Genomic DNA, 15069 nt, shown 5'->3' on the forward strand with positions numbered 1-15069 from the left:
TAACTCAAGTCTAATCCTTAGTTCGTAAATAAGGCTGATTCTAGAGCCTGTTAAAGTCAATGGAAGAATTCCTAACCTAACAACAATTTGTGTTAATATTGTATGCTAGCTTGACTAAAATAGCATAATGCATAATCTCTCCTTTAAGGTTTCTCTTTAATTTCAACAGAAGGTCAAGAATCTCAGCACGAGGAAATGAGGAAAGTTCTCAGTACCTGGCAAGATTAGGTCTCTGCAAAGCAAAATAACAAGAATGTCAGAGATGATTTACTGTTTTCAAAAGTATTAACCAGTACTAAAAAAAGCAAGTCAGAAGGTCACCAAATTTATATTTAGGTAAGAAAAAATTAGCTTTTAGTTATTTTACTCAACTACCTCACAGCAAGTATTTGTGTCTATTCTAATAACAAGTTGGCAAAATTAATTGGTCATATTCTTCACAGCTTTGCAATTTGGAGAATCATTTCTAGGTGGGTAAAAAAGATGCAAAGCAGTACTCTTATTATTTCATATGAAAGTGCAAACGACAAGTGACTTCACAGAGTAAAACAAGACAGAAAAATCAGGTTTGACATGTACAGTCACACACTTCATACCACAGTTTTGTGCTTTAAAGGCTTAGACAAAGTAGGAAAGTAAACCACACAATACCTGACATGAGGAGTAGATTCAATGCTTTCAGTCCTATTACTGAGAGACTTATATTTCCTTTGTGAACTGTAAGCATTTTAAGAATCTGTCTAAAAATTAAAAAAAAAGAAAAAGAAAAAAGAGTTATGGCTGAAGAAATATTAACATACACAAAATTTTATCAAACTTTTTCATTAAAAAGGAAATAGTTACAGAAATTAGCAAAAGCTTAAAAAAACTTCCAATTTTTATTTTTTAAACTTTAATTTCAGTTTATGTTTTTTTCAAGTTAGCAATAAAATAATGTTGGTATTTTACCTATTATCATACTTCATTAAAAATGATGCATAATTTATTAAATTTACTTTAATTTTTAATTAGTTATATAAATTCTACAGAGGACAAGTCTTATTCAGGATGGAGTTACTCTACAGGAAGCAGGGTTGTGGAGCATAGCAGACTGTGGACAGTCCAGCACTGTTCTGTGCATAGCAAGAGCTAAGTTACAGTGAATGACCATGGTTTTGTTGGAAGAGAAGCAGCAGCTTCCCAGCGAAAGAGCCTGAACAGCATCTTGAAGAACTCTACCCTATCTACGTTTCCACCACATTAGCACTTGTGGAATCCTGGACAAATCACTAAAAAGAAACATTTCATAAACTGCCCATTGCAGCCTCCTTACTTTCCGGGTGGACCAACCTGAGACCTGTGAAATGCTGCATCAGAGCCAACCACAGTTGACCTTTTAAACAGAGAAAGTGAAACAATAAGAAGTACTCTGAAAAATCCAGTGCATGTATCAAACTGGGCACTCAAAAATCAGTTGGTACTTTAAACATACTTTGCCTGAACTACCATCTGTAATACAGTGATCACAAATCCATTACACCTTCTCAATAAACAAAATCTTAAAAGCTCTAGACAATACTTATGAACACTAAGAAAAGCTGAGAAGAAAATGAATAGGCCAGTTTTCAGACAAGGTATCGCTAGCATACAGTAAATAAGGCAGTGGGGCAAACACTGAAGGATGCTGAGGACAGAAAATATGTAATCATTAACTTTGCACTGAAAGAAGCGTATCTCAAAAGGGGAGGGGAAAAATCCAGACTGTGTAATTAAAAACTAGATAAAAATGGATAGGCTTACACACACACACAAAAAAACAACCCTAAAGAAATCTTCTTTTTTTTATTTTCATGATTTTGGAGAACTTGATTCTGCAATCTTAATAATCTTCAAATGTGAGTCTTTGTATATATAATATCTAATAAAAATGGATTGTGCAGTAGTTTGCAATACTTTAGCAATATTCTTGACCTCTCTTGAAAAACAAAAAGCAGCACTTAAAAGCTACCTCACTGAATTTTCTGCATGCATACTCTGGACTTCAACTCAGACAAGGACAGATGGTGGTATCTGGGTTTTCAGTCCTGAGGCAATTTATTGTCCCAGCATACAGCCCACTTGTATGGATCTAAGTAGTAGGATGATGAATCAAGGAAAAAACAAGAGCCACTCTAACCAAGCTGGTAGAGTAGCTAAACAGACACTCTTAAATCTGCTTTAACACCCTGATTAAAGTGTTCTAGTCTTAAGCATTACTAATGCATTTTACTGTGTGGTGGCAGGTGTGTGTGCATATGCATACATGTGTAGAAACTGTACATGGGGTAAAGATTCCTTCACCTCTTTACTCCATAAGTAGCTGTGGCTTAGACTTCCTTGCTCTTTACACTTCGCATGAATGGAAAACCCCACTGAGATACGAAATGCTCTGGAGCTACTAAACATCTCTCCCTGTCTGCCTTGTCAATGACTCATTATTTCTGCTGTGGGGAAGAAACACTGCTTTGGGAAGAGGCCATTTAGTACAGGGTGGTCTGTTTCAGGCAAATGCTGATATATAAATGATAAATATAAGACATGAGCTGACTCAGTATACTACTGCAGGGTAAAATAATCATACACTAAAGCATGTCCCATACAAGGAGAAAATTCCCTACATGCACCCTCTCATTTCAAGTATAACCAAGAATGAGGACGTAAAATCTTCTAAACCTCATTGAGTGTATGAGAGTTTAACATAAGAGATTACAAAACATCTCATGAAGTCTCTGAGCTTGTAAAGAAGATGCCAATACACTGAAGGAATTTCCCTCCTTTCTCCTCACAGTAACAGTGACTAATTATCACACTGCCTGTCAAGAACATTGACATCAATATGAAACTACTGTTTCTAAACACAATTGTAATGTGGTCAAGTTGGCCCATGGTTGACAGAAATGAACAAAATGCTTTTTCCCCACTTAAGATTTCTGTTCTAAAATAAACACATGAAAGTGAAAATCTCTTGGAAAAAAAAGCCCCCAAAAAACAAATAAAGAACTTTTATTCTCTACCATAGCTGTCTCCTGCCTTGCTGCAAAGAGTCCATATTCATCATGGTATTAATGCACAGTAGTAGTCCAATCCACCTACAAGGAACCTGAAATATAATTTGGCTGGTTTGCTCTGTCTTTGGCATTGACAGAAATGTCTGAGCTTACTCCCTCACTATGAACAAGTTTCTCCACAGCAAGAAAAACTGTCAACATGTCAGACAGGGACACACAGTTGGCTAAAATACTGGTAGTGGAAAGGAATTGTGTACAGTAATGTTATTAACAGATTCTTTGCGAAGTTTGAACTTGAAAAGGATGCTTTGTTCAACCGCATGCACTGTGTGGACTCTGAAGAGGCTATGGGGAAAGATCAGCCCCAAAAGATAATTTTTCTGGGACCCAGAATAAACAGCCATAGCTCTAAGTCTCAGAATAGCTCTCAGTTAACACGTCTTTAAGCTGCCAAAGAAATTGTAACTAGCTTCTTGTTTCTTGCTCATAAAAAGCAACCAAAATCACTTTCATTTTCTAACAAAAATTGCCCGCACTTCTTTTAAGGGAGTTCATTCACCTACTGACCATGTACTCTAGCCACCATAAGATGAACAAGCAAAACCCCACAAACCCAAGCTGCATCTTCATGCAAATGATCTTATGACAGCAACCTTTCTAAGGAAAGGTATGGTGAAGACTATAAAGGCAGAGACATATTCACTAGGTGAGTTATAAGGCTGCACCTTCTTGCTGTCATTATCAGCCCTGAATGAGCAATATGAACAAAGAACATCTATCCAAGCTCTTCTTCCCCATTTGTATCATCTACATCTACAATTACCATTTGTGCTACGTGACAGCTATAGACCTAATCTGTGTGGGTTTTCATCCCATCTAACCACAGCTGTCCAGAAACGAGCTGCTTAGGCTCCCTCAACAGTTAATGGACAGAGATGAGCAAGTCCAAACCACAATTTGCTCCTGGATAATTTACTAAAAGGATGGAACAGACTACGCTCTCTGCAGGTAATTGTGTCCACTTACTTCACAGGTAGTTGAGAAGACCTGGTTTAGTGCTTACTTTTTAGACAGTAAGATTAGGTGTGACAAACACCTCTCGTCTCGATCCACGCTATTTTAGGCTTGTGGATACAATTCCTCATATTTGGAAAGAAAACACGCGCACAACCATCTGGGTAATACTGCATCTGTCTATTAAAATGGAAGACATTGATAACCAGAGAATCCCAGCATTGTTGAACTTGGCATGGACCTCTGGAGGTCTCCTATTTCAACTCTCCAGCTAAAAGGAGGGTCAACTACAACCAATTGCTTAGAGCCACGTCCAGTCAGGTTCTGAGTATCTATAAGGTTTGAAACTTTGCAACCTCTCACAAACTCCAAACTCTATGGGCAACCTGGTCCAGTGTTTGATCAACCTCACAACAAAAATTGAAAGTTAAAAAAAAAAATTTGCTTGTTTTTTAATGTTTAAGGAGTTTTTTTATGTTTAACATTTTAATGTTTAATTTTCTATATTTCAGTTTGTGCCCATTACTTTTCATCCTGTCACTGGGCACCACTGAGAAGAGCCTGCTTGTCTCCTTTACTTTCTCCACCAGGTACTTGTACACACAGGCAAAATCCCTGCTTGCATGATTCTCCCATTCTGAAGGCTTAAAAACCCCACAAAAATCTTGAACCATTTAGAAGCTGATGTAACAAATTTCTATAAATATATTTCATTGCACATATATGTTGTCATGATAACCACTCATTCCAGAAGACTCTTTATATACAAAATACTTACTGGTGAACACCCAGTACTTCCCAGTCCTTCCCAACATCCTTAGGAGCTATGTTCTGTAGAGTACTTGGACAAATTTCTATTAATTTACAAAGAAGTGACCAACCCATCTGTAAAACAAAAATATAGCTATTTTAGGAGAGATATTCTATTTGAAACATCAATGTTGTCTTCTAACATTCTTGGTTTTTGCAAGAAGGATGTTACAAAAAGTTATCTTGTTAAATCACTAAGGGAAAATTAATTAACACAGAAGACAAATGACATAAAAAGTGAAAAGACGAAGGTAAACCAGATATGCTAATGATTCTGAATGCACTGCTTGCAGTAACACATCACTCTCAATGTGCTTCAGCACTGCTTGAGGATGAAGGACACACAGTTAAAAGATATGCTGACAGAGATCCATAGTATGTATGTCTTTATGGGCCGGAAAGACCACTGCACTATTACAGGTAGTTTAGCTTTATTGAAGAATGGGTGTTTCCATAAGAATCTGCCATTTAATTGCAAATTATAAGGAGAAAAGACAGGTTTTTAAAGGTGCCCAATGTTTAAATGGGGATGAGATACCTAAACAATACTATATATTTCATAATCTCGCCATCCTCAGTATTGCGTGCTTTCAAAATGTAATGAAGGCAGTGAAAGTTTTGAGATCATAAGGAAAGACGAACTAAACCAAATATGCTTGTTATTAATAACTACCTATCCTACGCAAATTCTTTTGACTTTCACACATCACTAAATAATGCAAAAACAAAAAAAGTGTTCCACTTTGGTCTTCTCTATTAGATGAATCTGATGTATTATGAACACCTCCAGGGTGATATGACTGAAGGGGCTTTAGTGGGGATGCAGTAAGCAAAATCTGTACAAAGGATTAACTGATGAGCAAGAAAACCCTGCTGCATTGAAAGGCAAGAAGTGAACTAAGCAAAGTCAAAAGCCAAGATGAAACAGATCTTACAAAAAGGAATGAAAACAAGGCATAAAGGTTTCCTTAGCCATATAAATAAAAAGCAAAAAATAAAGTGGAAGTAGGTCTGTGTGCTTTAAGAATAGGGTCAACAAAGGAGACAATCTAAGTATGGCTCAAAAACTCTATGTGTAACTGGATCAGTTTCCAGCAGAAGAGTTATGTGAAGCAAAAGGGTCAAGACAGGACAGCCAACAACAGGAATGTAAATGGCTACCTCCAAAGACTTTAATTGCAAAGTGCATGGGAAGTGCATGATCTCTAACCCTGCAGTTTTTAGGACGAGAGACATGAAACTGCAAGTCTGATAGTGTAGAGACACCCATAGGAACAGCATAGGGTTGAATCTAGACAGCTTTCATCACAGCTTTGGCAAGTATGAAAATGATGATGTAGCTCCCTGGGAACCAGAATTCTGCTTTTATCTTCCACGTACTTGGTTACATGGGCCATGTTCACACTGTCTGCAGTAGCTCTGTTTCCGTTTAGATTTGCACAGCCAAATGTTATCAGCCAATTACAACCTTAATGTCTGCAGATTGAACTTGACCACAAGCCAATTTCCATGCTCTTCTCTTCCTGGGATCGCAAGCTGGCTTGCTGTACATGAGACTATTACTGTGGACACTCAGGAAGATTTAGCTGGTCTGTGTCCTGACTAAACATAGGTGCAAAGAATAGTCTCAGCAACCATCAGTCCTCTCTGAGAGGAGGATATGTAATTACCTAAGTTTCCATATTTCAAGCAAAACAGGTTATCAGTTAGGTACAAATTTCAGCTCTGCATGGCAAAGACATTGTAGAGGTGACCACTAACTCATTCACTGTGTTTTGCTTAGATAACATCTTAAAATTCCCACTTCATGCCATCCTAACTGTTCTTGTAAAACTTAGAACTTACTGAAAATTAGCTTAATGACTTTAAAAAATTCCTTTCTGTATTAAAACTGTTTCTGATGATTTTTTTATTTCCTTTAAACATTTTTTTTTATTCTTGTGACTCCAAGTATCAACAAACATTTATAAGAACTGTGGATCCAGAGAAGACCACTGGAAACATCTGACTTGCTGAGATGTGGTCTATTTCACAATATTAAAATCACAACCTGAGACAATAGAAAGCTTATTATCTGTTAAATAATTATGTAAAAAAGTAAGGGTCTTTTAAATAACAGAAATCTTAAAGGCCACAAGGAAAAGAAAAACCAAACCGAATGAAAACAGTAAACAAAGACATTCTTATAAACACTCAAACAGGTCCCTATACACAAAAACAGCTGGTGGCAGCATTGAAATGCTGTTATTTTTAAATCAGACCCTTTTCATTTCTAGCATGCAATGAATTTATATTACATTAGGTCACACCTTCTACATGACACCATAAAGCTCTGCTGACTGCTCTTTACTCAAGAGTAAACATAATTTGCTCTAGAGTTTCTAAGGTGCTCCAATCATTGCCAGAGTAACTGTGCTAAGAAACTACCATATTTACTTAAAGACATCTATTTTACTTTAAGGAACTATTGACTTTTCAGCCTGGTACCATCCTACTTCTAAAGAAGCTTGCAGGGTTAAGCAAACTTACTCCATACAAGCCAGTGGAACAGCAGCACAATGTGAAGCTTTGAAAGCAGTTAAGGAGGGGAGGGAAAGAAAATCCTCACTTCAGATATATCTCTTACCGTGTTTATTCTCTTATGCGAGTCAAATATATTACAAAACCAAAAAACCAACCAACCAGAAGAGGTTGATTAATACACTTATTCAATGAAAATTCATCAGCAGTGTGAAAAGACTGCACTGAAATCAGGACCACATTACTCCATTGCTGCTATAAAGTGAGGATTGTGTATTCACAAAGACTGTAAATGAATCACAGTGAGTGAAGCAAGAAGACAGCTCTACTAACATATTGTGGATGTTTGTAAACATCACAACCGAATGTGAAGGAAGAGCTGCCTATGACATTTTTGTGAAGAACGGCATTTGACCTTTGTATTGGCTATGAATTTCACACTTTAATATGCAATAATGCAAAGGAGCTCTAAACCGTCTAAACTGATACACTGTTACAACTGCAAGTGTAGGCAGAGAGAAGAGTAAACTCAGTTTAAAATTCTACATTTTTTCAGTGAGGCTCTTTAACATGGTTAAAATGAAAATCACTATCTTCCTAGTGCACTTCTGAGACTCTTGCGCTGTCATTTCACACCTACTTCTGATTGTGGTTGGATTTCATAATTTTTACTTCCTCATCTAAACTTCTGGACAGTGGTTTTGCAAATTACTGTATACAAAATATGCCTTATCCTGAAAATAACTGCTTATTCTTCCTTCTGTATTTCTTAATGACCTGACAATTGAACTGTAAAATAACTTAAAACTTCAGTCTGCACAGATTTGTAATCTCCAAAGGAAACCTGGGATTACTGTTGTTTCAGGATAATCACTACCCAAGTACTATTTCATATTTTAATCTTTTGACCTCCAGCTAAGTTCTACTAGACAAAAGAACCCCACCTTAAAATATATAATTGTTTAAGAGGCATTTGCAATATAGTTTGTGTTTTGTCTTCTATTTGAATTGAAAAAAAGTAAAAGAGATTATAAACATCTTTTAAGCACAACATAGTCAGAAATTAATATATACCTGCCAGGAAGGAGCTGTTCCATATGACAAATCTGGCAGCCGTACCATAACTATAACATCAAATTGTTCAAGTGCCACACCTAATCTAAATGGGCCAATGTTAAGTTACAGGAGCAGCCAAGCAGAGCCTTAAAGTTAAGAACCTACTCGTGGGCAAAAGAATCGCCCTCCCCCCTGAAAAAAAAATAGCTGGGCTAGTACAACTCTCCAGGATAGGGCTACATATGTACGAATTCATATTGTAAAATTCTGCTGTTCAGAAGCTTGTCTAACCCTGCCAGAATTCAATACTGTCACGTCGAAAATACATTAGAAAACATAACTGGCAATTTAGAAGCCTATGTCATACAGTGTTCACATTACTTATTTTTTATTTTCTACTTCACCTTCTGCTCTTTACATAGAAATGCAACGAGCGGTACCCGCAGCAAGCTGGAACACTTGTCCCTTTAAATGCGAGCGGATACTGCGCCCTGTTACAGACCAGCAGCACTTCACAAAGAGGCCTGGGCCAGAGCAAGTTAAAAAGAAACAAACAAGCCGAGCGGCAACTTTTATTCCAGGAAAGAACCGCGGGACCGGCTCATCTCAAGGAGCAAAGCCGGAGCGGCGCGGACCGGGCGCCCTTACCTGCTGCACGCCCGCCGCTCTCGGGTACAGGTCCACCACCAGCAGCAGGGGCACGTGGACGTTCTTGCCGCTGAAGAGCCGGGGGGCTGTGAGGGGACACGGACAGGCCGCGTTAGCCACCGGCGGGGCGGGGCAGGGCAGGGTCGGGCAGGGTCCCCCGCGCCTTACCGCTCTGCCGGGCCGCCAGCTCCAGCAAGTCGCTCAGGGTCTGCACCAGCGTCTCCAGCCGCTTCCTCTCCTGGACGTTCTGGAGCCGGACGACCAGCTTCCTTAGGGCTTGTTCCTCCCTCGCCGCTGCCTCCCCCTCCTCAGAGCCGGCGCTGGCCATGGCCGACCCTCTGCCCGCTGCGGCGGGCGCCTCACCCCATCCGCCGGCCACCGCGGCCCGCCGGGACGAGGGCTGAACGGCGCGGGCCTGTCGCGCCGCCTCGCTCGCAGTGCCGTCCGGCGTCACCGGGCGGTTTTGAGCCGCCCCTCCCTCCCGCCGCGCCGGGGACCCAGGGACGGGTCAGCCCTCACGGGCGCACCGCCATTGCCCCTAGAGGGAGCCCGAGTCACTTAAGCAAGAGGCCGACAAGGAGAACCAAGCGCGCTGGCAGGTTGCAAGTTCCGGTGATTAACAGCACAGCTACCCAATACAGTCGCAGAGCTGGAGCACAGGTTCCGCCCCGTCGTGCTTGCCGTGCTATAAAAGGGTCTGGCGGGGGTGCTGCTGACTGAGGTGAGGGTGGGAATAGCGGGATACATCGGTGATGTGGGAGTTGTCTTCTCTTTTTGGTATTGTTTAAGAAGAAAACATGCACACACATATACATATATGTATATATCTCGCTCTACTTGGTAAGGCAGTAGAGGGGAAGCAGCTATAGGCAATGTATATACCCATTGTGCCCTCCCTGGGCAGGTGGAGTGCCTTCCAGCCTCATGTGGTGGTTGGGTTGTCAGCCCACATGGTGGGTGTGTGAGGGGCCAGGGGAGGTGAAGGGGGAGCTCAGTTCCTAAGGCTGCTGTGGCCGCTGAGGTGAAGCTGTAGCTCACCTCTGTGGGGGTGGCATGTGCTCTGGCCTTAGGTCTGTGGGTTTGTTTGAAACCAATCGTTGTGGCACTTAGAAGGCAGGTTTCCTTCCAAGCCTTGCAGTGGGAGAGACTGCTGTTTGGAGATAAGAGGGTTCTCTTGCTGTGGCATGCATTGCTTCTTTGGTGGTTGATGATGAAATCTTCCTGAGGTCTGGCAACATTTCTGGTACCTCTGCTGCCCTTCCAAGATAGTGGTGTGTGGGTAGGTGACGAGTAATCACTCTTCTAAATAATCCTTGATTAGAAAGGTGGTATCAGTATAATATGTTACATAAAGAACTTGCATGTAATAATTAAGGGAGTAAACTCTTAAGCTGAACTGGACTTTTGTTAGGCTTATTATATTCACCTTATCCTTGATGCCATCTTAAGGCATGTCAAGGATAAGAGGGTTATGAGGGGCAGTCAACATGGCTTTACCAAGGGGAAGTCATGCTTGACCAACCTCATAGCCTTTTATGAGGAAATAACATGGTGGATGGATGATGGCAGAGCGGTGGATGTGGTCTACCTTGACTTCAGCAAAGCATTTGACACAGTCTCCCACAGCATCCTCATAGCTAAATTGAGGAAGTGTGGTCTGGATGATCAGGTAGTGAGGTGGACTGTGAACTGGCTGAAGGAGGGAAGCCAGAGAGTTGTAGTCTATGGAGCGGAGTCTAGTTGGAGGCCTGTATCTAGTGGAGTGCCTCAAGGGTCAGTACTGGGACCAGTATTATTTAATATATTCATCAACGATTTAGATGAGGGAATTGAGTGTACTGTCAGCAAGTTTGCTGATGACACTAAGCTGGGAGGAGTGGCTGACATGCCAGAAGGCTGTGCTGCCATCCAGCGGGACCTGGACAGGCTGGAGAGTTGGGCAGGGAATAACTTGATGAAATATAACAAGGGAAAGTGTGGAGTCCTGCACCTGGGCAGGAACAACCCCAGGTTCCAGTATAGGTTGGGGAACGATCTGTTAGAGAGCAGTGTAGGGGAGAGGGACCTGGGGGTCCTAGTGGACGGCAGGATGACCATGAGCCAACACTGTGCCCTTGTGGCCAAGAAGGCCAATGGCATCCTGGGGTGTATTAGAAGGGGGGTGGTCAGTAGGTCGAGAGAAGTCCTCCTTCCCCTCTACTCTGCCCTGGTGAGACCACATCTGGAATATTGTGTCCAGTTCTGGGCCCCTCAGTTCAAGAAGGACAGGGACCTGCTGGAGAGAGTCCAGCGCAGGGCAACTAAGATGGTGAAGGGAGTGGAGCATCTCCCTTATGAGGAAAGGCTGAGGGAGCTGGGTCTCTATAGTTTGGAGAAGAGGAGACTGAGGGGTGACCTTATTAGTGTATATAAATATATGAAGGGGGAGTGTCGTGAGGATGGAGCCAGGCTCTTCTCAGTGGCAAACAATGATAGGACAAGGGGTAATGGGTACAAACTGGAACACAAGAGGTTCCACTTAATCTTGAGAAGAAACTTCTTCTCAGTGAGGGTGATGGAACACTGGCTGCCCAGGGGGGTTGTGGAGTCTCCTTCTCTGGAGACATTCAAAACCTGCCTGGACACATTCCTGTGTAACCTTATCTAGGTATTCCTGCTCCGGCAGGGGATTGGACTAGATGATCTTTTGAGGTCCCTTCCAATCTCTAACATACTGTGATACTGTGAAATGTATTTTGGGAGTATGGACTTACTTTAAGCTTTTGCTGAGATTGCAGTATTTGGTTAATAGAGATACATAATGTTCATTAAATTAGCTGGCTTAAAGGTCAGTAATTTATTTCTCAAAATTTAATAAACAGCATTTAGTAATGCCTCTGAAGCCACATGGTCCTGAATAAACTCTCTCTGGTCCTAAAGCTTGCGCATTGCTGTCATCATCATTCTTAGGCTTTTGTGCTTAAAGGAACTATTGTGTGGCACCCCAATTACAGCCTGTTAACTGGGACTGCGCTTTGTAAATGGTGAGCTAGTTTCTCCCTCTCTAAAGCACTGGAAAACAAATATGAATGTGAGATAGTTTTATGAAGTAATGACTCACAGTTTGACATGTGTGGAACGCACTACATCTGGGCTAAACCAAAAATTGAATTAAATGGATTAGTTTCACTTGAAAGGCATCTTTCTTTTCTGCAGCAGCAGTAATTCTAGCACAAAGAAAAACTTAAAAAATTATGTTCTAGATTTAAAGCCTCATTGCTGGCTTCCCACGGTTTTGACAAGATTCTTTTATATTGCAAATAGCATGAATGCAAATACATCTGTGAGGTTATATCAGGAATCTGCTTTCTCCAGTATCTGCAAAGCTGTAGTCATTACCAGACTTAAGCAAAAGATTTTTCAAGTAGTTCATACAGATTGGAAATGCCTGTTGCAAGTTACAACTAGTGATGCTGATAGTCATAGCAACACAACTTTCAAATCTTGATCTTAACCTGAATTTGAGGCTGGTTTGTGCATTTAACAGAGCAGCGGTACCGCTGCTCTGGACTTCCTTGCACTGTGGTTTCTAGAAGAATGAGCAAATAAAAGTTATGCATTAGCATTTCAGTGAATATAAGTGGTAAAATGTTGTGAATTTCTTTAAAGAAAACTGATGACCAGGCCGTTCTCCTGAATTATGTTGTTCTGTGTGCTGGACCACTTGAGATTTTGTGTATATTATAGTTTGTTTTGCTGCTTTTAGAACCTTTCCTGTGATAGTTTTTTCTGGTCAACTTTCCCATACAGCTGTCAGCTGCTTAGCAAACTTAAAGGCCAGGGTATGAGATAGATGAGTGGAAAGAGAAAGCAAACATTAGAGCTAAAATGTAACCTTGGTTTATACATTTAAAGATATCTTTTCAGACTCTTGAGATCTCACCTGCAATTTCTTCAGCATGGTCTAGTTAGGCATCAAGGGGTTTTGTTGTTACTCCATCTCCCTTGTTGCTGCTTAGGTTCCAGATGACTTTCACTTCCAAGCACTTGTGCTCCCTTGAGGTTTCCTGTTCATGTATTTTATGTAATGTATCAGATTTCTGTAGCAGCTGGCTTGTTCTTGAGGCTGGGTGCATTGAGTGTAAAAGAGTTATTTCCACTTTTTGTTTTTAATGAGATTGGTAGCTAACTACTCAGTTTGGACTGTTCTATATTTATCCTCTTAGACTCAGATGGGACTACTAATACCCATGAAGTAATATATAATCTCTGCTGTGTGACCATCTAGACAGCTATAAAGACATAACATGACATGTGAACATAGCCGAGACTAATAAACTGTTCTGCCTGATAATGTGTAAGAACAGATGTCTACCTCCAGCTTTGGCATTCCAGTATTACAACTGAAAAATTGCAGGGCAGCAGAGATCCCTGGAGTTATGACACACTTATTCAAATGAACTGGATCCTTACTGCTTGATGGTGGCATTATTAATGGCGTTCCTACTGTTTTAGGCCACCCTGCTTTTCCTTTCCTGCTGTGACTTGTGAACACCTTTAGGTAATGTAGAGTTACGTGGAGTATTAAACAAAACTTGAAGACTGAGATTTGGCTTGTAGAGAGAATATAGAACAACGTGAATGTTTGGGTTTCATCTTGATAATTGTCTTTTTAACACACATAATGGGATGTCATTTTTTGCCAGACTTCACTGTTAGGAATCACTAGCTATTTTTGTAATGACTGTATGAATGCTGATGTCTGACCACATGCACTTGGTGCAATCACTTCTGCTTTATGCCTTATTTCATCACATGTGTATGTAATGGGCTTTTGGCAGCAATATGCAATATAAAAACTGATACGTCAAATCTGTATTTACTACTTCAGGATTCCTCAGTCAGTACCAAGATAGTATCTTACGTATTGGGTTTGGTTTTGGTTGTTGAGGGGGTTTTTTCACATGGATGAAAGGTGCCCCTGTGGAAGGCACAAGAGATGGGAAAAGCAAATTATACTAATGCAGGAGCTTAGTGTTATAAATAAAAAAAGATAATAAGTTATATTTGGTTTGCATGGCAAGGTTTTGGTAGCAAAGAGACTGCAGGGGTGGTGTCTGTGAGAAGCTGCTAGAAGTTTCCCCCATGTCCCATAGAGCGGTAGGAGGGAGAAGCAGACTGACCCTCTGTCATTAATCTTCATTCTAAATTTTATTGGGTTTGCGAAATCTGAGGCAGTTGGCAGTGTAAAGTCAATTGCTCATATTGGTGTGTTCAACAGAACTCGAATACTGTGACCTGACCTCTTGAGACAGCTGTACTGTTACTTTTACTTCTGTTTTTGTAAGTTTACAAAAAACGATCCTCATCATTCTTGCATGCAAAAAAAAAAAACAAAAAAAAAACCCAAAAAAACCCGCAAAAAACCCCACCAAACAGTTATGGTGAAGGTTTTATGTTTTTACTGATCTTTACTCTGATCTTCTATTGATATTTTTCCAGTTGTGACAGCTAATTTCCACACACTTAACCTGACAATGTGGTCTTGTCACTTCTGCTTTTTCACTGAGCTGAAGTTTTATCTGTTTGTAAAATGGACCTGGAAGCTGCTTCTCTTTGACCTTTGCATTTTACACACTTACTTTAGGCTTTAGCATTGTTATTTCATTGCCACGTCAATATTAAACAGTAATTAATCTCAGAATCACAGAAGAGTTGAGGTTGGCAGTGGTGTCTATTTAGTCCATCCTTGCTCAGAGGAGGGTCAGTTAGGGCAGGTTGCTCAGGCCTATGTCCAGATGCTCAAAACCCAACACTTCGGTGTTGACACTGATTTGGATGTTACGTGATGCTTATAGCATGAGAGATCAGGAAACGCAGAGACTGTCTGTCAGTTGTGAAAGCACTGTATGTTGCAATGTGATACAAGCAGTATTTCAGAACTGAAGCTTCCTCTTTTTGACAGGAGAGGGAGGCTGTGTGCAAGGAAAGACTGTAGGCTGGTTTTAATGTGTTA

At 40.7% G+C, this 15069-nt stretch overlaps 1 protein-coding gene across 1 annotated transcript in view; it reads right to left on the reverse strand.

Annotated features, from left to right (window-relative positions):
• Window positions 1-9402, reverse strand: part of LRRK2 (leucine rich repeat kinase 2) — a gene marked incomplete at both ends in the record, with an annotated part of 72402 nt that extends 63000 nt beyond the window's left edge. Inside the window, 4 exons of the mRNA XM_080628706.1 lie at window positions 652-740; window positions 4819-4925; window positions 9075-9160; window positions 9243-9402. Coding sequence (XP_080484832.1) covers window positions 652-740; window positions 4819-4925; window positions 9075-9160; window positions 9243-9402 — 442 coding nt within the window. The remainder of the gene's footprint in view (window positions 1-651; window positions 741-4818; window positions 4926-9074; window positions 9161-9242) is intronic.
• Between the last annotated feature and the right edge of the window lie 5667 nt (window positions 9403-15069).

This window comes from Psittacula echo (assembly GCF_963264785.1).
Source record: "Psittacula echo genome assembly, chromosome: 1".
In the NCBI taxonomy this organism is placed as follows: domain Eukaryota; kingdom Metazoa; phylum Chordata; class Aves; order Psittaciformes; family Psittacidae; genus Psittacula; species Psittacula echo.